Source organism: Centrocercus urophasianus, unplaced genomic scaffold, assembly GCF_019232065.1.
Source record: "Centrocercus urophasianus isolate 14NV4802_14NV808 unplaced genomic scaffold, USGS_Curo_1.0 seq_10, whole genome shotgun sequence".
NCBI lineage: Eukaryota > Metazoa > Chordata > Aves > Galliformes > Phasianidae > Centrocercus > Centrocercus urophasianus.
Window position 1 is genome coordinate 100,581,092 of NW_024884142.1, and position 23,771 is coordinate 100,604,862.

Here is a 23,771-nt window from a genome sequence, read left to right on the forward strand (position 1 = left end):
CTTTTCTCCCTGTCAAAGATTAATTCAGCCAGGTAACTCACTCGAGATTTCAGTTTGCCTAGAGTGTCACGTTTTTAACCAGCAGCTGCTGTAACCTTGTAACACTAATTCCATTTTGTGTTTCTAGTACAAACATTAAGAAATTATGAAATTGAGTAAGTTTTTGTCTTTTAGATCTTTCAAAGTTCCAAATGAAGTCTGGGTAGTTCCATTGCTTCAGGAAGCTGTGGAATCTTTACTGTAAACTCTGCAGATGGAGCTGTCGGGAGTTAAGAGCTCGCGTGTGTGTCCAGATGTAGAGGTGAAAATTGGTGGGACCTTGTTGTAACCTGCATTCTGTATCTGAACAGGCTACAAGCCGTGTGACCCGCAGGTTATTAGGGACCGCGTCGCTCACATGGAGTTCTGTTACCAAGAGCTGTGCCAGCTGGCAGCTGAGCGCCGGGCCCGCTTGGAGGAGTCCCGGCGCCTCTGGAAATTCTTCTGGGAAATGGCTGAAGAAGAGGGTTGGATCAGGGAGAAGGAGCAGATCCTTTCGTCTGATGACTACGGGAAGGACCTAACCAGCGTCGTCCGTCTCTTGAGCAAACATAAGGCCTTTGAAGATGAAATGAGCGGTCGCAGTGGCCACTTTCAGCAGGCGATAAAAGAAGGTGAAGACATGATTGCGGAAGAGCATTTTGGGTCTGAGAAAATCAAAGAAAGAATTAAGGACATTCGGGAGCAGTGGGCTAACTTGGAACAGTTATCTGCCATTAGGAAGAAACGTCTGGAGGAAGCCTCTCTCCTTCACCAGTTCCAGGCTGATGCTGACGACATTGATGCGTGGATGTTGGACATCCTCAAAATTGTCTCCAGCAACGATGTTGGCCATGATGAATATTCCACTCAGTCCTTGGTCAAGAAACACAAGGATGTTGCTGAAGAGATTGCAAGCTACCGGCCAACCATTGACTCTCTTCATGAACAGGCAAAGGCTCTACCACAGGAGCATGCCGGGTCTCCAGATGTGCAAGGCAGGTTGTCTGGGATAGAAGAAAGATACAAAGAGGTTGCTGAGCTGACTCGGCTGCGTAAGCAGGCTTTGCAGGATACCCTTGCTCTTTATAAGATGTTCAGTGAGGCAGATGCTTGCGAGCTTTGGATTGACGAGAAGGAGAAGTGGCTGAATAATATGCAGATCCCAGAGAAGCTGGAGGACCTGGAAGTGATCCAGCACAGGTGAGAATGGCTTTACCAGGAACTTTGGGGAATACTGGATGGAAATTTTGTTTGCACCAGCTACCTTTGTCAACTTGCCTATGACTTCAGTTCTCTAATGCCTTTGTGATTTTAACTTGTTTTTTCCAGATTTGAAAGCTTAGAGCCAGAAATGAACAATCAGGCTTCCCGTGTTGCAGTCGTGAACCAAATTGCAAGACAGCTAATGCACAGTGGCCATCCAAGTGAGAAGGAGATAAAAGCACAGCAAGATAAGCTCAACACAAGGTAAGTGCAGGCCTAACACTCAGGAAAATGTGACACTGCGTGAAGAAAATACAGTGAGGCCACTTGTATTTCTTATATGTCTTTTTTTAATATATTCTGGTATTCTTACCTTAAGTATCTTCAAAGAAACCCTTAACTATAAAGCTTCCAAAGCAAAGAGAGCTGTGTCTTTGCAGTATTTCATTAGCAGGTGGAGTTCTGCAATTAACTTTAACCAGGTCCTGTATCAGTACCCCAACTTGAGAGGTGGAAGCTTAGCATAGTGGCTGTTATAACAAAAAAGAAACCAATGTAACATCTTATCTAAATTAAATCATTTTCTGGCTTCACAGTCCACTGAGACAGTGTGTTTAGTGTGAAAATCAGAGGTAGCTAGCAATTTTTCACTAAAGGAAAAGTTATACTTGGAAGGACTCAGTGTTGCTGATACTTTGCATATTCTAATAAATGCCATAGCTTTGTTAATAGCTTTTTTGATAGAACTATTAATAGTATGGAAAGAACTGAAAGTAACGTGAATAAGTTAGGTTATTTCATGGCTTCACAAGCTGATTTGAGTAAGTGCTCACTCAGTAATGTTGCCAGTACTCTTTTCCCTTAGTGTACACATGTCTCGATTTATGTGCCTTTTTCTCCTCAAAAATTTCAGATGGAGCCAGTTCAGAGAACTGGTAGACAGGAAGAAGGATGCCCTGATCTCTGCCTTAAGTATCCAGAATTACCACCTTGAATGTAATGAAACCAAGTCCTGGATCAGGGAGAAAACCAAAGTGATTGAATCCACACAAGATCTGGGTAACGATCTGGCTGGAGTGATGGCCCTGCAGCGGAAGCTGACGGGCATGGAACGTGACCTGGTAGCCATTGAAGCTAAGCTCAGTGACCTGCAAAAGGAGGCAGAAAAGCTGGAATCGGAGCATCCTGACCAGGCACAAGCTATCCTTTCACGGCTTGCAGAGATCAACGATGTATGGGAAGAAATGAAGACCACCCTGAAGAACCGGGAGGAGTCTCTTGGAGAGGCAAGCAAACTGCAGCAGTTCCTGAGAGATCTGGATGACTTCCAGTCTTGGCTATCCAGAACGCAGACTGCGATCGCCTCCGAAGACATGCCAAACACCCTGACAGAGGCTGAGAAGCTGCTCACTCAACACGAGAACATTAAGAACGAAATCAACAACTACGAGGAAGACTATCAGAAGATGAGGGACATGGGTGAGATGGTGACACAAGGGCAGACTGATGCTCAGTACATGTTCTTACGCCAGCGCCTGCAGGCTTTGGACACTGGATGGAATGAGCTTCACAAAATGTGGGAGAACAGGCAAAATCTCCTTTCCCAGTCTCATGCCTACCAGCTCTTTCTCAGAGACACCAAGCAAGCGGAAGCATTTCTTAACAACCAGGTGAGCGATCGAGATCCACTTTGTTTCATTTATCATAGAGTCATAGAATTCTCATCAAACTCATTTCCACACGTTAACATCATATACTGCAAGGAGCTAACAGACGAGATTGTTCAGCAGGAGAGCTAAGAACAGATGCATTATTATCTTTTTTCTCCTAACTGCAATTTGCTCTTTGTATTTACTTCCAACTGTTCTTAGAAGGCCTTCCTTTTGATATGTGGTGAATCTATTTACAGAGTATACAATACAGTCTGAGTGCAGTACTTTTATCTCTCTGATTTGTGTTTTAAACGCAGGAGTATGTTTTGGCACACACAGAAATGCCCACTACCTTGGAAGGAGCAGAAGCTGCTATTAAGAAACAGGAGGATTTCATGACCACCATGGATGCGAATGAAGAAAAGATCAATGCAGTTGTAGAGACGGGCAGAAGGCTAGTTAGTGATGGGAACATCAACTCTGATAAAATCCAGGAGAAAGTGGACTCTATTGATGACAGGTAAGGTCAGAGTGATGGCAGAATGTAGCTGTTTGTGTTTCATTTCCTTTCTCTGAGAGATGGTACTTTAGTGGAATCAAGAGGCAAAGTGACATGCTAGAAAATGTCTGTTGCAGACTGTTTTCTTTGTCCCGTGTAGAAGTAGGAACTGTAATGTTCCAAAAATATGCTTGGCTACCTTAATTAAATGTTACCTCTCCCATTTTCTAGAGACTTAGGGAATGAGCTCACTACCCAGAATTTGGCTACAGGAGTGTTGCCACATAGTTCTTGGAGTGCTATCAGACTTCATACTCTAGTGGAAGCTGTGGCAGTAGCTATACTTGATTTTACAAGCCTTAAATTTCCTCTGCTATCTCCTAGCTGATTCAGTTACAATAATATATCCCTGTCCTTCCTCTGGGGAAGGAACGTGGCTCTTCAAAAGTGTAATTGGCATTTTATCAACCCCACCTACTTGGCTTTAATCGTGTTTTCCAAGTTGTCTGGCCCTTCTGAAATGAGATTAGAAAGCCTTGGTACAAATGCAGCTTTCATCTTAGAAAAAGGTTTTTGTTTTGTCTCTTCAGCTGTGCTGTGACTGCTGTAGACATTTTAAGAGTTTCATTTTCTTTTGGAACCAAATGTTCAGTTTTGATGGCTATGATTTATAGTTCTGTCTTCATTTGGTTTGAATAGTAGTGGAATCTTTCAAAGTGGTTTTCGGCCATGATTATCAGAACACAGCAGTAAGTTCCTGCAGAGCTTTTATGTCAAATAGTACTGACCACCTTCTGTCAGAGTTGCATCCTTCTGCAGCTAGGAAGCTCAGGCAGAAGATGTTGTACCTTTCCTGTTTCAGTAAACATTTACACCATGTGTGTACCTGCTTTAGCTGTGGCCCAAGGCTTTAAAAAAAGGTGAATGTCCCTGTCTCCAGAGCTTGTGTGAGCCCTCTGGCATCCTTACCCCTAGGATAGCTCACATTTTCATTCTTTCTCTGGCCAGCTTGACTCCCTTTAGATTCTTTAGATTCTGAACAGAATCTGCAAAGACCAGAAAAAAGAAATGATGTGAAAGCAACCTAGGATCTGAGCTTGTTCACTTACTTGGGTTTCCAGCCACAGCCACTTAGATCCCAAGTCCAGGCACATGCAGGTCTCTTTATGTGACGATAACAATTTCCTTTTCTGGAAGACAATGCTCACAGATAAAGGAAGCACTTACATGTGCCTTTTGTTCAACACTGGAACACAGTGAGCTTATCCAGTCAGCACCTTTGTTTGTTCTCCATTTCCTTAAAGCAGTGATGTGTAGAGAGGCTCCTTCTGCCCATCTCTGTGGTGCTCTGGTGCCCATTTCCCAGCACGGCTTCTCCCCTGTGTCCCTGTGGCACTCTGGTCAGCCACCTGGGCTGTCCTGTGTGCTGCACGCGTGCTGCTCCCACTCAGAAGGGCAGTTGAGTCTTAGAGGCTGTATTTTATTTTTAAGCTCACTTTTGTTTTCAGAGCATTTCCTCAATTCCAAAGCTATTTATGCAGAGTGCTGCAAAAACCATCCGGTGCACTGCTATCCAGGAAATCCGTGTGATTGCTCTCTGAGCCTGTAAGGATGATAAGCCTCAAGAACAAAGCTTTAGGATTGGGTGTAGTGGGAGTGGTAGCAAAGGAAGCCTCTGGTTTAACAAAAAATTGCTCTCCCTACCAAGCTCCTGTCTTTTGTTATAACAAAAGACAAAACCAAACAAACTCAAATATGTGCAGTGGCTCCATGCTTCCTGTGCTCTTTGTAGTTTTTTATTTTGTTAATAGTGGCTTTTTTTACAGTAATGCTTGCAAGCTAAGCCACTGCCCATTGAGAGAGCAGACAGCATTTCGGGGCAAAGGCTTACCACCTCAACAGGCATGGGAGGCATCAGGAAGGAGAAGAGGCTGCAGAAGCTGGGTGAAACTTTGTGGTAGGAGATGCAACTTCTACACTGTCTTTTAGTGGAGATCAAAATTAAAATAAATGGGAATAGGGACATGGAGAAAGCAGGAGAAGGAGAAGATGGGTTTGAATAAAGCTACCACAAGGAAAGAAAGTGAATTGGAGCAAGCCATCAGCACCCTTGTGGCACACAAGATCCAGTTATCCTGCCATAAAGAAAGTGGCAAATCCAGGTTTTGTGTTTGTACGACTTTCTGCTCAACAGAGAAGTGAAATAATTTTTTCTCCTTGTCCATCAGAAAAGAGAATGCCTGCTGTTAGCTGGAGCAATTAAATAAGTTAGAACTGCCATGCATGTATCTCAGTATTCTTAACAGGCAGTAGCATTCATGCTTTGTGTAAGATTTATTAGAGGCTTTGAAACCCACAGGTTTACAGTTTAACCACAAGAGGTGTTGTCAGTTTTTAGCATTGTTAGCCTTCTCAGGGGCCTCTGGGGAGGCAGTCTGGGAGCACTGTGGCAACTTTGGTGCTCTGCTCTTGGAGTAATTTCAGTCAGACACATCTTCATGCTGAACATACATCATTTCCCTGTTCTGGATTCTTCATATTGTTGCCAGAAGAGGAAGACACCCCATGCTCTATTTCCTACCTTCTGTTTTCCTTGTAGGTCTAGCTTAGCTTGGACACTTGGATCTGAGGTAGCCTCATCACTGTATACAGAGGAAGGTATCTATTTAATGTAAACCTGGACACTGCTATAATTTAAGTAGCATAAGTGATTATTTACTTGAGAAAGCAGATGGATTCAAGCAGTCATTCTAAATAACTGGAATCTGAAGAGCAAACCGTTCTGTGCTGGTGTGGGCTTTTCTTCCAGAAGAGTTCTAGCAGATCAGTGAGAGCATTCATTGATAACCCAGAGTACGGCAGGATTGGGGTTCCTGGCCCTTCCTTGCTGCACACCTCTCAGAAGAAAAGGGCTTTAATAGTAACATCAGCAATCAGCAGTTGAGCAACCTTTGTTAACAATCCGCATGCATGAAGCTTTGAGCTCTTCTCCACCTCAGGGACACTGCGGTGCTTGGGTGGAGCTGCAGTTTGGGCCATCTTGCAGCCCCACTGTGCCCAGCAGGTTCAAGAGCAGCCAGGGAAGCAGCATGACTGCAAGAGAATTCTGGAATATGTTGCTGGAACTTCTAGAGAACGACTTAGGGAAAACAGACAAGGAATTAATGATGTTAGATGTAGCCAGTCTGCGTAAGGAGAACACACTGAATGGCTTCTTACGGCCGTTTATTCCCATGATGATAAGATTCTGTGATGAAAAGATAGGAATTCCTTCCTGTTCCAGCAGTGTCCATCCTCAAAATACCCCAACCACATCTTCAAGTATCCAGTTGAAACCTTGCCACAATTGGACTCTGTTCTTCTTCAGAGAATACTCATCACTCAGCCTCACCCCAGGCCACCTTGGACAAAGAAACAACCTTTTAGTTGCTTAGCTCTGAGCACCCAAGATCAGATTTATTTCACTGAAGAAAAAAAAACAGAAGTGTTTCATCATCTGTATTATTTCCCTGCATGTTTTCCCTTTAAAGTTCACGAAGTTTCCAGCGCTCTGTGGGAGATATTTTTGTCAGTGTTTTTAAACTCCGGATTTCTCAACATAAGAACTTGTCTGTTCATTCTTCATTCAAATCGGTGTCATGAAAACTCTTCTAGTTTCACAACTTGTGCCCTTTCCAGAATACTTGAGTCTAGAATGTAATCCACCCTTAAATCTATGAGATCATCAGGATAGAATCACCCAAACAATTCCTTGCTTCATTTCAGCAACTGGAATAATGCACTGTATTTGCCCAAGCATATGTAAATGAGCCAAGACGGAGCTGGATCAAACCCACTGATGTCAGCTACCTTGCAGTGGTTTTTCCTAAGGCACAATCTGTGTGTCCTTTCCTTTGTACTCTCTGATAACCCCTGCCAAAACATCAAGATTACCTGGGCTTGGACTCCAGCCTCCTGCTTTGACAGCTACATGTGTCTTCCCTGCCATCTGATCTGTAACTCCACTGATTACAGCTACAGCTGTACCGATGCTGCTTGTATTGAGACAATAGCGAAGCTGTTTGCAGTCCTTTGAACAGTTCTCTCCTATTCCTCTGTCTACAGCCCTATTGCTTCTACGTAAAACTTATCCTCAGGTTATCCTTGTGTTTCTGAAGGCACTGCACTCTTCCCAGAGAGTTTGCTCTGGAGATTTGTAGATCAGGAAAAGTGGTACATTAAGCCAGTTTTGTCAACGTAATTTATGGCCCTCAAGAACGTTGTGAGCCTCTGGAGATTTCTGCTAATGTGGATTTATTTAGCTATTGCTCTTATGTTCTGAGATCATCTTATAAACTGCCACCCTATAAAATGGTTTCCTACTCTCTATCCTTATTAATCTCATTCTATTACGTAGCACAGTGGCTTTTTAAGAGCAGACACAATGAATATGATCAAATCTTGCACGGTGAGCAATAAACAAAAATCATCTTCTTTACTCTGCCTCCTCCCTCTACATTGCTGTATAAATAACAAGGCTGCTGAGTAACAGGGGTAGCTGTTCAGCGTGGAGAAGAGAAGGCTGTGGGGTGACCTCATTGCAGCCTATCAATACCTGAAGGGAACCTACACCCACGAGGGGAGTAAACTCTTCAAAAGGGCTGACAACAGCAGGACTAGGGGAAATGGATCCAAGTTGAAGGAGGGAAGATTTAGGTTGGATGTTAGGGGGAAGTTCTTTACAAGGAGAGTGGTTAGGCCCTGGAACGGGCTGCCCAGGGAGGTTGTGGATGCCCCGTCCTTGGATGTGTTCAAGGCCAGGTTGGACGGGGTCCTGGGCAACCTGATCTGAATGTGTGTGTTTGGTGGCCCTGCTAGGCAGGGGGGTTGGAACTACATGATCCTTGAGGTCCCTTCCAACCCGGGTGATTCTGTGATTCTGTGATTCTGTGATCAGTCAAAAACACGTTCAGTGCTACGTGGGGAATGGGCTCATCAGGCACCATGTCTGCTTGGAGAGCCCACCGCGTCCTGTGGGATTGGGATGAGCACCATCCATCCTTCAAGGGGATGCAGTTAACAAATTGAGCGTAGGGCTTTTTGTCTAACCTTTGGTTTTCCTCTCCAGCGAGTGCTAAATGCTCTGAGAAATACATTCCAAGGTGCATAATGCTTCCATTGGCAGAAATACATAACTGTGTCATGTCAGGTTTGTGAAGTACAGCATTTGGAAGGTTATATAAACGACTGCAGCTTTGTTACCAGAAGGAGGTGCAGAGCCATCGAGGAGGTATATTATGAAGAGCATTACAGCAAATAGGCGCCGTGCAAAGGCTCCGTAGCGTGAGGCCCCATTGCTGCAGTTTTGAAGATTGTTCTTGTATGTTTTTTGGCAAACAGTCTGAACTTTCCTATGGTCTTGAAATTAATGCTCCAAATTCTGTACGTAACGCTTGTGAAATCCCGCTGATTTCAAAATTTTCCCTGTGTGTTTAACTGGTCACAAAAACAGATACGTGCTGAACTTAAGTAACCACACTAAATAGCATGTTCACATCTGAACTTCAAACATGCCCTTCATTAGGAAGGTAATTAAAGACATGCCATATGCTTATGCAACGTATGTATCCCAGAGAGGCTACAGAAATGAGCAGCCCGATTTTGCATGGAATGCCTGTTTCAAGATTGCTCTTATTTTTTTTGGCTAGGCATAGGAAGAACCGTGAAGCAGCCAGTGAACTTCTGATGAGACTGAAGGATAACAGGGATCTTCAGAAGTTTCTTCAGGATTGTCAAGAGGTAAATAATCTCCTTTCAGTGGTATCACCATTAGCTACATCCTGCGGAAAAGCATCCCTACCCCCCATATGTTTGGAATAGTCAGTATTTGGCAATCAAGTCATCCTGTGGTATTTAGTATGGAGTAAGCAATTCACAAAACAAAACCAGACACCTAGAACCCTCCACATTAACCCGTTGGTTGTATAAACTGGTTTTTCTCCAGCTGGGTGGTATAAATTAACCACCCAGAACATGGTGGGATTAGCACTGAGCTGTCATGCTAAGAGTTTTTGTAGGGCTTTGTATATATATCAGGCCTGATCCAGGGTATTTCTTCAAGTGATTTTTACGGAATGCTAGTCAGAAAAATAGATGCTTATCAAAAAGGAGAGCAGATACAATGGGGGTAGTTTTTAAGGTGTGATTTACCTGATAGTTTGCACGTGCTTAAGATTGTTAAGAACCACGACATTGAAAAAAAAGTCAAAACCAGAAATCCTTTCCAGATTTCCAGGTGGCTTACTTGGACTCTTCACTCTGAAAGCAACATTTTACGGTTCAAATAGCCTTGTTCCTAGCATGAGGAATTGAGTGAGCAATTTTTAGGATATTTCCTGCAATACTGACAGGTACTGAGGATGGCACAGGCCTTGCCTGTGACATGTGTTCAAAAGCTGGCTGTCTGTACCTGAAGCCTGCAAAGAAAGGTGGCTGTGGGGAAAATGCTTTTAATTTCAAATGCTACTGCATTAGCCTTATGTTTTAGCCAGCCAAGGGAGAGTGGAAGTCACTGCAGTGTGTCTAACTGGAATTGCCCCACAGCTGGGATTTTGTACAAGTGATCGTACAAAATGACACTCACAAACTGGGCAGATGATGTTTACTGCTTGGTTGCCTGGATGCAGTCTGTCTTCCTGCGTTGCGTAAGCTGAACAGAAACTTGGCTTAAATGTTCCTTCCTTGGTAGTACAAACATGACAGATTAGCAAAAATTCTGCTGTTATTAGCAACAGCTTCTTCCTTCCTCTGTAACATTTCTAATACAAAAATCCCCCTGGTTCTTGGAGCAGTTCTAGCTTCTGTGTCAATGTGGTGTTCCCTAGGGTTTTTTTTTCCCCCAAAGTCACTGAAAGAAAAAGGAACGCATAAAAGCTCCAGTGTCTGGCCACCTGAATGCCTTTTCTCTTGATTGTTTTTCTCCAGCTACTGAAATCTGGATGTCTCTTGAAAATCTGAGCTTTTCAAAGATAGAATGTACAATATCAGAACATTGTAAATTTCTCCAATCCTTTTTGGGAGTTTATTAGCCAAGGTGACAACTTGTTTTCTGAGAGAACAGCCACGATGAGATGCAGGATGTGTATTGGTGGGATTACAGAATGCCTACTGATGCCTGCATTGGGCCAGAGGGACTGTGCCACTTCCAGCACAGCTGCCAGCTCTGTGCCCTACAGAGCCCAGGGAGGGACAGGAGCCAGAGGAGTACCTTCCCTTTGCTCTTCCATTACCTCTGACCAGGAAGCTGAGTGCTCAGCAGGCAGATTTGAATCGGTTCTGTTTCACTGTGCGGTGATCCCTCATGTTTTCTGCCTGCTGCATTCGGGGTGCTCTCGATGCAGGGAGAGGCTGAGTGCCTTCTGCAGTGTGCTCCTTCCCTTGGGCAGCTGCCTTCATCAACAGCCCTCCGTGCTGAAGAGCAGCCTCCTGCCTTCTGTCTCCTGCCCCTGGCTGGAAGCAGGGTTGTGGCACTTGAGGAGGTGGCAGGGAATGCTCAGAACAACAGCTCAGCTGTGATAAAGCTTAGCTCTGGGTCACAGGCAAAGAAAAGTGCAGCAGATTTTCGTGTTGTTAGGAGATGCACTGGGACAGCAAATCCCGGGGTGCTGCTTTTTTTCTCACATTCATAAATATGAATGTGTTAAATAAATTGTGTGAGCGAACAAAACACAGTGACAAGAGGAAATGCAGAGGACGGGGGGGATTTGATAAATTCTGCCGTTTCGTTTTCTTGGTCTTCCTGCCATTCCACAGCTCACCTTGGAGGAGATTACAGCTGTAAGCACGTGAAGCTGAGCACTGCCTGGCCTTGTTTCCCTGGGTGCCACAGTGAAAGCGTTAGGCTGGACTGCGCGTTTCTGCCTGCCTGCCTGCCATGCCGGCTTCATGGCGCAGCACAGTGTCTGCCTAACAGCTAGCTCTGCTGCCATTAGCAGCTGCCTCATGTTTTCTTGGGTAAATGAGTACCCCAAACATCAGGCACTGTTTTAGCAAATGATTGTGTAATTTTTTTTAATCCAATCCTGTTCTAAAGATACCGACTTCCAGGGACCAAGGAGCGTTCAAAGTCCAGATTTTAACAGTCACCCCTGAAGTGCTTTGTTTGCGCTTCTGTGTTACCAGAAGGAGTAGAATAGCACTGAGCTGAGGGTTTTATCCTGGCAGCCACCAGCTGACTGCATGCCTCCATCCATGTCTCCATCCATGTCTCAGCTGACCCCATCTGCTGAACAGACCTTCCTGCCTTGCTCTAGGAAGCACTTTTAAATCCTCAGAAGGCTGAATGCAGTGGCTGAGTGAATGCAAACAATGAAAGATGAGCAGTGCAGTTTTCAGACTAGAGCAGCTGTCTTCTGGCTAGAAAGGCAGGAGTGAAGCCCCTTGTTTCAGGCTGCACAGCAGTCCTTGATGTAGCTTGTGACTGTTAAGTAGCCTGGCAGCCTGCTACCTGTAATCTTTGAAGCCTACGGAGATCTTCATTAACATGAGTATTTTTCTGTTTAGACTTGAAAGCAAAATCAAATGAATTTCTTTGATGGTTTAGGTTTTTATTTTTTTTATTTTTTTATTTTTTTTAATTGCTTTGATTTTTCCCTTTTTGCAGAACTCAACAGTACCTGTAAGGGGCGATTTTTAAAAGTCTTGTGCATCTGAATGAATTTGTTGTCCTGTATCCTGAGCACTTAGCAGGGAACTGGCAAATCCTGCCTGTGCTCTGTTACTCTTTTTGTCAGGCTGCTTCCTCGGCAAGGCGGCGTGCATCACAGATGTGCCATTCTAGGAAAAAAAGCTTGGATTTGTTTTGACATTTTGCTCTTTGGCAGGTAACTTTATATATGCAGAAATTAAATCTTTTTGCAAGTTGTATAAACATTCCGATGAGTGTTTTTTCTCATCCACACCTTAGGAACAGATTGAGCAGAAAGACTCATTGTCAGAGGAAATTGGATGTTGGCTGCTATGATCACTTTCTCATTCCATTTGCCCTTGGCCAATGAGCTATTTATAAACTATTGATTTTTCCCCAGTGTTGATCTGAGAATTGTTCTCGTTGTCTTTGTATTTGAGGAAAATCAGAACGCAGTCAGCTTTGGATTTTATGTAATGGCAGAAGGAATGTCTTTAGTGCCAAGAACCTTGCTGGAGGCCAGGCAAATAAACAAATCCAAGCGTTTATTTAACCTATGTAAAGAAAAGATGGTAGGGAAAGCTGAAATGTGGTGTGAATTAATGGTCTAAGACCATCTTCATTCTTAAGGCTTTTAATGCCAGTAGAACTACCGTGTTTCTTCTCATTCAGTGTTTCCATGAAAGATTTACCACAGGCTCTGTGTTTCTCTGGAGAGTGACTTTGGCCTGCCACTCCATTTGTGTGTTCTTCTGCTGTGTCCTGGGGAAGCCAGTGAGGCTCCACAGGGGCGTAGTGGTGCCATTCGGGTCCTCATCTCCAGTAGCAAGCACAGTGAATAATGTTGCAAGGGAAGAGCAGCACAAAAGTACACTGTGGTCACAAAGTAGGATGTGTCCCTGCTTCTTTTCCTGTTGAGCTGGCGGAGACCTGCGTGTTTGATTTTGCTCGTGATGGGACTGGTTCCTTTCTGTCTGGTCTTGGGGTTGTTTGTATGCCAGAGATGGATGTTAGTTGTTAAGGAGGCAGATCCTTGACTGAATCCTGAGTAAAGACAGTCTGTGAATCCCATGCATTGTGATACTTTGCATTATTTCCTGCTACAAATATTATTATGAACACCTGTGTGTTTTCTTTTTCAGCTCTCACTCTGGATCAATGAGAAGATGCTTACAGCCCAGGATATGTCTTACGATGAGGCAAGGAACCTGCACAGCAAATGGCTGAAGCATCAGGCATTTATGGCAGAACTTGCATCCAACAAAGAATGGCTGGAGAAGATTGAAAAGGTGACTACAGAATGCCCAAAGTGTGCCCCTGTGTGTCAGAGGAGATCTGTTCTTCTGCAGGACTGGTCCTTGTGTCGTGTGTTCAGATGAGTCAAAAGGAGGTCTTGTTACAGTAGGATAACTACCTGTCTCATTTTGTCTCCAGCTAACCCATTTTATTCCTCATCCATCGTAAACATTTTTACCCAAGACACATTCATAGAACACATAAAAGCTAAGCTGACAGTTTGATTTTGCCCAATCATTCTTATCTGTTAGGAGTAAGGTAGAACCTATTTTTCATACCCCAAAAGTGAAGAGGGCAAACGTTGTGATTTCAGCTAATAAAGGACAAGTACAGAGTGGGAAATAACTGAACATAGATGAATCACATTCTGTCCTGTTGGTTGTCATTCTTTCAGGAATTTCAGGCAGCCTTTTCACATGCCAACTTAATGTAAGAAGTAAAAGTACGGCCAGTTTTGTAATTAATTAACAGATTCACAGCTCCATGTCACCATCTTACTATGAAGGCTTTTATATTCTGTCATGAGCTGTACTTTTTTCCCACCAATTTCTCATGTGCAACTTCGGGAAACTAAGAAAGAAAATTGAACTGTCTTTAGTCCTGACAGTGAGGTTTCTGTTCAGTGTAAGTTAGCTTAATTGCTTGTTTCCTTTCCCGCTTTGGCACTCTGTATCCCATTAGAGGCTTTTCTCTGATCTGCAAATAGCAATACGCTTTAATGGTGTAATTAAAAGGCTGCTCTTAGTACTGGATGTACTTTTTTAGTAATGCTAGTACATCCTCATTCTTTACCTCTGAAAAATCAGATAGCAGCGAAGTACCAAAGTTCTGTATTGAGTCACAGCTGACAATCACTGTGTTAATGTTTTCAGGGTCACTGCCAGTAAGTGTTCTGTGCTGTCAGTAGTGTTCACATCAGAGAAATTCATCGTTGTTAGCACCACCTAGCTGCAGAGGTAGAAGTGTAATGAGAAATAAAGGATTTCCAAAGCTAATAGAATCTCCTTATTGATAAAAATATATTTTAAGTCCAAGTGTTCTGCCACTATGTCCTGCTTTCCAAGGGAGAATGTTCTTCTCTGGCCCTAGCTTAAGCACATGGGAATTGCTGTGGCCCACTGACACATCCCCCTTAAGTCACAGAGCTCCGTTTCATGCCATAAGTTCCCCCTCCAGCATTACACTGGATTGCAGCGCTCCCTTGGTGAGGTGCCCCAGGGAAGGCAGGTGGGCAGCTCGTTCAGCTGCAGCTCCCATTCTGTCACACAGGTGTGTGGGGCAGCCTGCCCCACTCCAGTCCAAGCAGCTTTCCTGGAAGTCCCACAGGGGAACATGAGTAGAGGAGACAAGAAAAGAGGTGTTGCTTGACCTTCCTGTTGCCAGAAAACTCTCTTCCTTGCAACAGAAGGATGTGGGAGATGTTGTTCTGGAAAGAGTCATTGGATAATTGGAGATAGAAAGTGAGTGGTTGATGTTGCCAGCAGATGAAAAATCATGAATGCTTGCTAATTGGAATAATTTCACTAGCCGTCTGTGAGTGCTCCTGAAGAGAAACCATTTTGCTTGCTCTTTGCTTTGCAGGAGGGAATGCAGCTCATTGCAGAGAAACCAGAGACTGAAGCTGTAGTGAAGGAAAAGCTAACGGGTCTTCATCAAATGTGGGAAGAGCTCGAATCCACTACTCAGACCAAGGCTCAGCGCCTCTTCGATGCAAACAAGGCAGAGCTTTTTACCCAGAGCTGTGCTGATTTGGATAAGTGGCTGAATGGTTTGGAGAGCCAAATTCAGTCGGACGACTACGGAAAAGACCTCACCAGTGTCAACATCCTGTTGAAGAAACAGCAGGTAAAGAGAGCACAGGTTACAGAGCAGGCATTGAGCATCTACCTGCACTCAGAGGAGTGGGAGGGGAGATCCTTTCAGTTTAGAAAAAATCTTATTGTCTTTTCCTTCTTCTTCTTGCTGCTTTTATCTTTAAGAAGAAGCAAAATCATTCAGAAACAAATCAGCCATACATTCCGTGATGCAATCTCTCCCTTGTACTTCCTTCCCTCCATACCCTATTACCTGTTACCACTGGTGGTAGTCCTCCAGTCACCAGTGCCTGCATGCTACCCAGATGTGTCCAGTGCTGGTTGGTCCCTGGTTTCTTGCAGTAAAGACAGTGAGCACATCAGGGGACAGTGAAGCTCTCATCTGCAATTAGCAATGCTCTGACATTGTTCAGTGTAACTTGTGAACGACTGATAGAAGTGATTTACCTGCGCCCTGTTGGTCAGATTTGCACAAACAGGAATGCTGGCAGGTGGCTGCAGTTGTGAAGAGTGAATCTGTGTGTAAGCCTCGTACTTTCCAACAGGAATACTACAATGATTATTAATATGATAAACCCTTACCAGCATCTGTTTTTCCTTCTTATGAAGCTATTGACGTGCCCTAGTTTTATAAATTGCTTTTACCCTATTTTTGAAGCCTTTTTGCCATGTTTCTGTTTTAGATGCTAGAGAATCAAATGGATGTTCGTAAGAAGGAGATAGAAGAGCTACAAAGCCAGGCACGGGCTCTAAGTCAAGAAGGGAAGAGTACAGATGAAGTAGATGGCAAACGCCTTACTGTTGAAAAGAAATTTTTGGAGTTGTTGGAACCTTTGAATGAAAGAAAAGCAAACCTGCTGGCCTCCAAAGAAATCCACCAGTTCAACCGGGACGTGGAGGATGAAATTGTAAGTACAAAAGAAGTCTCAGTTCCTCAGACATGAGGAGACACTCACATCTTTCACAGAGCTTAGGATAAACCTTTCAATCATGTCTCAATAGCATGCTATAGTAATGCTGCGTTTTGCACCTTGTTAACACTCTGTTGTAGTTGTACCTGGGGTTGCATTAAAACAGATGTGCTCTTTTTCTCTTGCTTTCAGCTGTGGGTTGGAGAGAGGATGCCCATAGCAACATCTACCGATCACGGACACAACCTCCAGACTGTGCAGCTACTGATAAAGAAAAATCAGGTAGGTGCTGTCAGGACTCCCTGCCTGTTACTTCTCCTTAGCACTGGCTAGTTAAGCAAAGAAAGGCCTGGGGCAAAATTATGGATGCTTCAGTGGTGGTGTGACTGTGGTGGGGAGTGGCATATTCCAGGATACTCTTGATGGCCAGAGGCCCAGTTTAACCCCAGGATCTGCCGGTGTGTGTTTTGCTGCCCCTCTAGAGGTGAGACCTCTGACCAGCATTTCTTTTTTTGCTTGTCTGCGTTTCTCCTTTATAGACACTTCAGAAAGAAATCCAAGGGCATCAGCCTCGCATTGATGATATTTTTGAGAGGAGTCAAAACATCATCACAGACAGCAGCCCGAATGCCGAAGCAATTCAGCAGAGACTTGCAGACTTGAAGCAGCTGTGGAACCTCCTAATTGAGGAGACAGAGAAACGCCACAAGCGCCTGGAGGAGTCTCACCGCGCACAGCAGTACTACTTCGATGCTGCTGAGGCTGAGGCCTGGATGAGTGAGCAGGAGCTGTACATGATGTCAGAAGAGAAAGCCAAGGTGAGCGGCTCCGCTGTGACACTAGTTTGATTTTAATTGCCTGGCTATAGGCGGGCAGGTGACATAATTTAATATGTCACTAATGTAACGGTAACAAAAACAAACCCATTTCCCTTCTGAAAGCTCCAGCGATCATCTCTTCTGTCGCTTCTGACATCTCAGATAGTGTGGATGATAGGCCTTGCAGCAGAGCCCGTGAAGCAGGCTCAGACTGTGCACGGCAACTGGGAGCTTTCCTTTACTGGAAAGTGAGATTTACCAGTACAGTCCAGTTAGATCAAGATTTCTATCAGTTCTGAGTCACTGGGAACAGCACGCTGCAGCTGTCTGTGAAGCTGGCTGGGTGGTCAGTCAGCTGCTGGCCTGTCCTTTCTCCCAGCACAGTGAAATCAAAACAGCATCAGACCATACCAGACTAGCTGAACTCCTGTTTTCCAATAGTGTGGCAGGTACGTGAATGTGCTGTGTTCATTTATTTGATAAAATAAAACCCAGCTTAGTATTTGTGTAACACATTTCCTTCTGTTAACAAAGATTTGTGTCCCTTTTTATGTTTAGGCAAGGCAAATGGAAAGGATTATTAATGTCAGTGGTTGATAACAAAGAATATTTTCCTGAAAAGGCTTATTGACAATATTAATTCACTTTGAGAGTTGTTTTTTATTTTTTCTTTTCAACACGTGACGAGTTTTTATGAGAATGCTCCCAAATGCTTTGGTGAAGAACCCTTTGGCATGAGCTCATTAGGATTTCTTGTCTTAATCCAGGCTGTAGTTGGAAAGCCTGGCCAGTGAGGTACCTAAAACTGTTCCACTTTTCTGAGCTCTCCACTATCACTGATGCTGTGTAAACGCACAAAGAACTTCACAGAAGAAGAAATTGAATGTGCTCAATTTGCAGCTGATGTGGTTTTGTTCTGCATCCCAGAGGAGCTGTTGCAATTCACTCTTTTTTTCTCATTATTTTGCTTTCTGTGTCCACCATTTACCCAGAACTCAGTTGTGAATTTACAACCATCAGAGGTTTGGAGCAGTGCTTTATAAATCCTTGTGGCTGCTGCTCTTTGCTCATACAACAAGACAAGCTTGCTATGCGGAGTCTTTCAGTGAGTGGGGAGAACGGACCTTCATTTTCTGTCACCATTTCAGGATGAACAGAGTGCAGTGTCCATGTTGAAGAAACACCAGATTTTGGAACAGGCTGTGGAAGACTATGCTGAGACTGTGCACCAGCTTTCAAAGACCAGCAGAACTTTGGTGGCAGATAATCATCCTGAAAGGTATTAAATGCTGTTTTTAATTGTATCGTGAGTTTGTTTAGTAGTTCAGTCACTTTGCTGGCTAATTCTGATGCACAAAGACCATAATAAAGAGACAGTAACTCTGGAGACTGTACAGGAGAAGCTGAGTTGAGTTTCACTCAGTTCAGGATGCATGTTGGACCAACCTGGTTTGTCCAGACACTGGATTTTAGCAGAAACAGCATGCTGAATGCACTTTTCTGTCCTGAACAGTGTGTCCAGCTGTTGACTTCTGGGTAGAACTGCACACATTCAATAAATGCCTGTTGTGCCTTTTATACAGGCTAATGGTTTTCAGGTCTGCCAGCTCTGCTGAACTGAATGGAACTACAGCAGTCCTTAGAGACGAGGATCCATCTTCACTCTTTCAGCCAGATTTATATCCAGATCATAGGGTGACAGCTATTTGTCCTTCTGTCTTAGGGCAGTGCTCCCCAAGGTGTACTTCTTCTCTTGAAGATTTCTAAAGAATCAGACTTGAGTCTGTGTTTTAAACATGGGCATTGTAACATCTGGGTTTTGGTTAATTTGTCTCAGCACTCATAAATGGTTTTCCCTGTGGGAGAATTCAAGAAGAGCAAGAGCTGTTTTGTTCTAAGAGCTGCAGCTAAGCAAACAGAATCCTCCTTTGGCTTTGATTACCAGGATGATTTGATGATGAGGCTGATTTGATGATGAGGCTGACATGTTTAACTGCCCTAGCTGTGCAGACAGGAAGATAGAACAACCTTAGCAAAAACACTCTCCACCCCTGGTAAAGGTTGTTATTTAGCTCAAAAGCACTCTCTTGTGGTCATCAGAATTTCCAATGAGAGTAGATTTCCTGGCTGGGCTGGTTGAGTACTGTAATAACCGAATCATCTTTATATGGAGGTGGGAAGGCAGGGCTATGTGACTCATGAAAATAGGTGAAAAGATAAGGCAAGTAGAGACATGAATTGCTTTTGGAAATGCTGAGGTTTAGGGAGCAAGAAAACCATCAGTGCTTCTGAACTTTGGAGCAGAATTAAAATGAAAATGTTCCTTGACTCAGCAGCTCAAATCCTGCTTATTGTTATGGGAAAAAACTCTAAGGTGATCTGTGGTGAAACAAATGGACATCTTGGTTCCTAGCTTTACTCTCTTAGGCCAACAGACTTACATGTACATGGGGCAGAAAGAGTTCCAGCTAGTGCAATCAGCTGTTCCAGCAGAGGATGGATCCAGGGTGTCTGAGCCAAATTTCTGCATACAGCAGGCACGCTTTCTGGGTGTTAAACTCCCAAGAGTGATTTTTTTGCTCATTGTATTTTTTTATTTTACTTGCTATTTGTAAGAGACGGTGAGGATTCAGTGTTCTTTGGTTTTTTTTCAGTGAGCGTATCAGCATGCGCCAGTCCAAAGTGGATAAGCTGTATGCAGGCCTGAAGGATCTCGCAGAAGAGAGAAGGGGCAAGCTGGATGAGAGACACAGGTTGTTCCAGCTGAACAGAGAGGTGGATGACCTGGAGCAGTGGATCGCTGAAAGGGAGGTGGTGGCAGGATCCCACGAGCTGGGACAGGATTACGAGCACGTAACGGTGAGTTCTTTGGATGTGGCTGCAGGTTTACCCTCCTTTTGCACGCAGCGAACGAGCAGACGGTCGATGTAAAGGGTTTGAATGGTTTGCTCCGATCGCTCTGTGATTGTGACCTTGCAGGAATGTGTTTCTGTGTGTTTCAGATGCTGCAGGAGCGATTCCGAGAGTTTGCCCGAGACACTGGGAACATCGGGCAGGAGCGCGTCGACACCGTGAACCACATGGCTGACGAGCTCATCAACTCCGGACATTCAGATGCTGCCACAATTGCAGAATGGAAGGATGGTCTCAATGAGGCCTGGGCTGATCTCCTGGAGCTCATTGACACGAGAACACAAATTCTTGCAGCCTCTTATGAACTGCACAAATTTTACCACGATGCCAAGGAAATCTTAGGACGCATTCAAGACAAACACAAGAAACTGCCAGAAGAGCTTGGTAGAGACCAAAACACAGTGGAAACACTACAGAGAATGCACACAACATTTGAACACGACATCCAAGCGCTCGGCACACAGGTGTGTACCAAGTAATAAGTCTGTCTGTGGGTATGGAAACTTGAGCTGCAGAGTGCTTCCACTGCATTTGGCCCCAGAGGCTGGCAGGCTGAGTGCTGGCAGATGCTTTCCAAGTGCATTCCTAGGGGAATTACTTCTTATGCATCATTTTCTTATCTGTTTTCCAACTTCTCTTTATTATGCTAGGTTAAATTAGTTTCCCTAACACAGAAATCCATGGATTTCTGGACAGATAGTTGCCTCTTGAACATCATTCCTTCTCCTGCCCTTGTTTGAAGGAGAAGCAGTCATAAAAGCTGAGAATTTAGAAAAGTGCTGTGATGTCACCTGCCAGTCTCAGCCTGCTGTGTGCATAGGAATAAAGTGTGGATGCAGAGGTGTGAGGATAACACACCTGAGCTCCTCAGAAGGCCTTTTTCTGATAAATACTCTCAAAGAAAAATTTTCATTTGACTTAGGATATTGTCTGTTGAGGCAATTTCTGAAAGTCATTGAAGAGATGTTAACTCTCTCAAGAATTTTTAATATACAGGAGTAACATGGAATACAGTTTTCAGGTTTCTCTGTTCTGAATGTTGTTCTTGGATATTACTCATGTAAGTTGTGCTGGAGGCCACCTTAGGTTCACTTACTGCTTGTGCCATGTTCACCTTGGTGAACACGAGCCACAGCTGGCTGTCCATGGAAGAAAGAAGGAAGGACATGTGGGGGGCAGAAGCAAATACAAAGAGATGTGTGAACTTTCAAAACAGAAAGCAAAGCACAACAACAAGAAACAGCACCACCGACAGAAAAAAAAAGCCACCCTCCTCTGCTAGGTACTTTTCCATTTTCTTTTCTGAGTGGCAGAGGAAGTCTGGATCCCTACAGAGAAGAAAGACTTGGTTATGAGTTTATGCTTTTGGACATGGATATTCTTTTTTATGATGCTTCTTAATAGCATTCTGCAGAAATGTCAAGTGCATAGTCCAAGCTAAGATTTTGAAAAGCAGCCAACCTTGATCTAATTCTTTATCCTGTGAAGCCAAGGTATGATAAATAGAAGAAGGCAGCTGTTCATCCAACACACTCAGGATTCTACACCAAAAAAACAGTGTTCAGCTGCCAGGATGAGAATTTTGGAAAGGAACCACATGTTCAAGAAATGGGGGAATTAAGACTGACTGCATTTATCCCAGTAGGGAGGAAAAGAGAGCTTTTATGGCTGAGCTGCCTGCCAGTTCTCTATTATGTTGCAATATACATAGTTGTTTACACTAGTATAAAGGAGGTGTAGCAACCATTGGATTTTTCAAGTGTTTCACTTTCAGGAGCTGTAAATTTTAGACATAAAATGAGAGACGTTCACAAAATACCAATCCTAGTCTCTCAAAAGGTAATTAGAATCAAGACCTAAATGAGGGAATATATAATCGCAGTGCAGAGCTGTGGTGGGTCACTGTGGTAGTGGCATCATACGTGTGCCTCCAGCTAGTAATTTTGCATTCAAACTTTTTTAAAATAAAAAATTGATTAGAAAAGAGCTAATGGAGTTGGGAAAACGTGTGAAATGGTCAAGAAATAGCGTCTGATGTCCCCAGAGTGTTTGAACGGAAAAGAGTTTTCTAATAGCAGAAGAGTCTTTGCATTTCCAAACTTGCTGCTGTTTGAAGTCATTATCTACACTTCTGAAAAAGCTTCTCTGACGTCAGCCAGAGTTGCTGTTGTGATCTGGGAGTTCCTGAGTGGCGTTCTGTCACTTGTGTGGGAGGAAGAAAACTTGATGAGGAATTTGTTCCCTTTTGCCCTAGAATTTAACAGTCACTTTATATTGGCACCCAGTTCTACACAAAGTTTAGGCAGTGGCAAATGTTTGTTATTCTGGGAGCTCGTTGACCCAACGGTCTTCTCCAATAAACGTTCTTGTAGGAGTACACTGACAATAAGAAAATAAACCTTTCTGTATTGACAGACCAAATATATTGGCAAGGACTTCAGAAGGCAATTCAAATTAAGAGTTAGCAGCTGAAACGCTCCCACAGACGTGACTCAAAAGTACCTGACACCTTTATCTCTTGTAAACACACACCAGGTAAGACAGCTCCAGGAGGATGCTGCACGCCTTCAGGCTGCCTATGCTGGAGACAAAGCTGATGACATCCAGAAGAGAGAAAACGAAGTCCTAGAGGCATGGAAGGCGCTGCTGGATGCCTGTGAGGGCCGCAGGGTTCGGCTGGTGGACACAGGAGACAAATTCCGTTTCTTCAGCATGGTTCGGGATCTCATGCTTTGGATGGAAGATGTCATCCGGCAGATTGAAGCCCAGGAAAAGCCAAGGTAATGTGAAACATCTTGTGTGACAGCACACGAAAGAAAAGGCTGCAGGTCAGTTGTAACACTCGGTGTCACTGAGCCAGAAATTCGTGAGGTTGGCAAGATGTGGTGGTGTGCTGGCAGCTTGCTTTTGTGTACTGCTGCCAGCAGAGGCTGGGGGTGCTGAAGTAATTGCAATGGAAAGTCGTGTTCAAAGAGATTGTTAGCAGCCTTTCCTCAGGAACAGCAGCATTCTGGTGCCAATCAGATGTCCGATGAACAAATCCTGTTTTCTGGGCTACAGAGACAACGTATGAATTAAATTCTGTGCTGTGCCATTCTGGGTTAGATGATTTATTTGAAAATGTAACTACTTTTATGTCTGAAATGTGTGATTCTGAACCATGGATTGACTATTCTAGGGATGTTTCATCTGTTGAACTACTAATGAACAATCACCAGGGTATCAAAGCAGAAATTGATGCCCGAAATGACAGCTTTACTACCTGTATCGAGCTCGGCAAATCTCTTCTGGCAAGAAAACACTATGCATCAGAGGAGGTATTGTGCTTACTGAATGTAACAACTGCAGTGCTGATGGCGTGTAGATTCAAGTTCAGCTAGAGAAACTGTCACTGTGTTATCTGTGGATTAATAATGCATGTTTATAACGTCATGCATTACTTCAGGGACCTTATCTGCACCTAACTGCTGATGTGAAATTAGTGTGTGATTTAGTGCTGTGAATTCATGTTGGGAGGCAGGAATGACACCTAAATTTAAGGTATCAGTGTCCATCCAGGAAATACAAAGAAGAAGCTGCTGCATTCAGGTCTGCAGAGCCGTCTTTGGGATGGTCATGCTTGGAAAGGTGTTTCCTTTGAGCAAGAGCAGAGATAACTCTGAGGGTGCCTGGATTTTGAAGGGGCCTGCTAGGGAAAGGAGTAGAAAATTGTTTATGGGGGGCAAGTCCAGGGAGTGTTATGAGCAAAACGTACCCAGCAGCCTAAGGCCTTGTTTTGTTTTCTGATCTGACTAGACCAAAGAATAGCAGTTAAACCTTGTTTCTTCCTGCCTTCCTTTGGCCAAAGGAGGGTAGCCACTGGTTGTAAGACACTGCCCATGCAGGAGGGTGACATTTTCTGTGTCTTCGTTGTACGTAAGTGCTGCAGAGGAACTGGGAGGTTTTGCCAGCCAGTCTTTGCCCTGAGAAGAATATGGGG

At 44.0% G+C, this 23,771-nt stretch overlaps 1 protein-coding gene across 3 annotated transcripts in view; it reads left to right on the forward strand.

The window, feature by feature from the left end:
- The window catches only part of SPTBN1 (spectrin beta, non-erythrocytic 1), an 89,336-nt gene that overhangs the window by 51,145 nt on the left and 14,420 nt on the right, over positions 1 to 23,771 (forward strand). For all 3 annotated transcript variants that reach the window (XM_042828929.1, XM_042829006.1, XM_042829093.1), the window contains 15 exons: positions 351 to 1,221; positions 1,351 to 1,488; positions 2,138 to 2,894; positions 3,194 to 3,396; positions 9,063 to 9,153; positions 13,183 to 13,329; positions 14,918 to 15,181; positions 15,834 to 16,058; positions 16,254 to 16,343; positions 16,601 to 16,879; positions 18,028 to 18,158; positions 19,534 to 19,738; positions 19,882 to 20,256; positions 22,328 to 22,572; positions 22,971 to 23,109. In XM_042828929.1, coding sequence (XP_042684863.1) covers positions 351 to 1,221; positions 1,351 to 1,488; positions 2,138 to 2,894; positions 3,194 to 3,396; positions 9,063 to 9,153; positions 13,183 to 13,329; positions 14,918 to 15,181; positions 15,834 to 16,058; positions 16,254 to 16,343; positions 16,601 to 16,879; positions 18,028 to 18,158; positions 19,534 to 19,738; positions 19,882 to 20,256; positions 22,328 to 22,572; positions 22,971 to 23,109 — 4,160 coding nt within the window. The remainder of the gene's footprint in view (positions 1 to 350; positions 1,222 to 1,350; positions 1,489 to 2,137; positions 2,895 to 3,193; positions 3,397 to 9,062; positions 9,154 to 13,182; positions 13,330 to 14,917; positions 15,182 to 15,833; positions 16,059 to 16,253; positions 16,344 to 16,600; positions 16,880 to 18,027; positions 18,159 to 19,533; positions 19,739 to 19,881; positions 20,257 to 22,327; positions 22,573 to 22,970; positions 23,110 to 23,771) is intronic.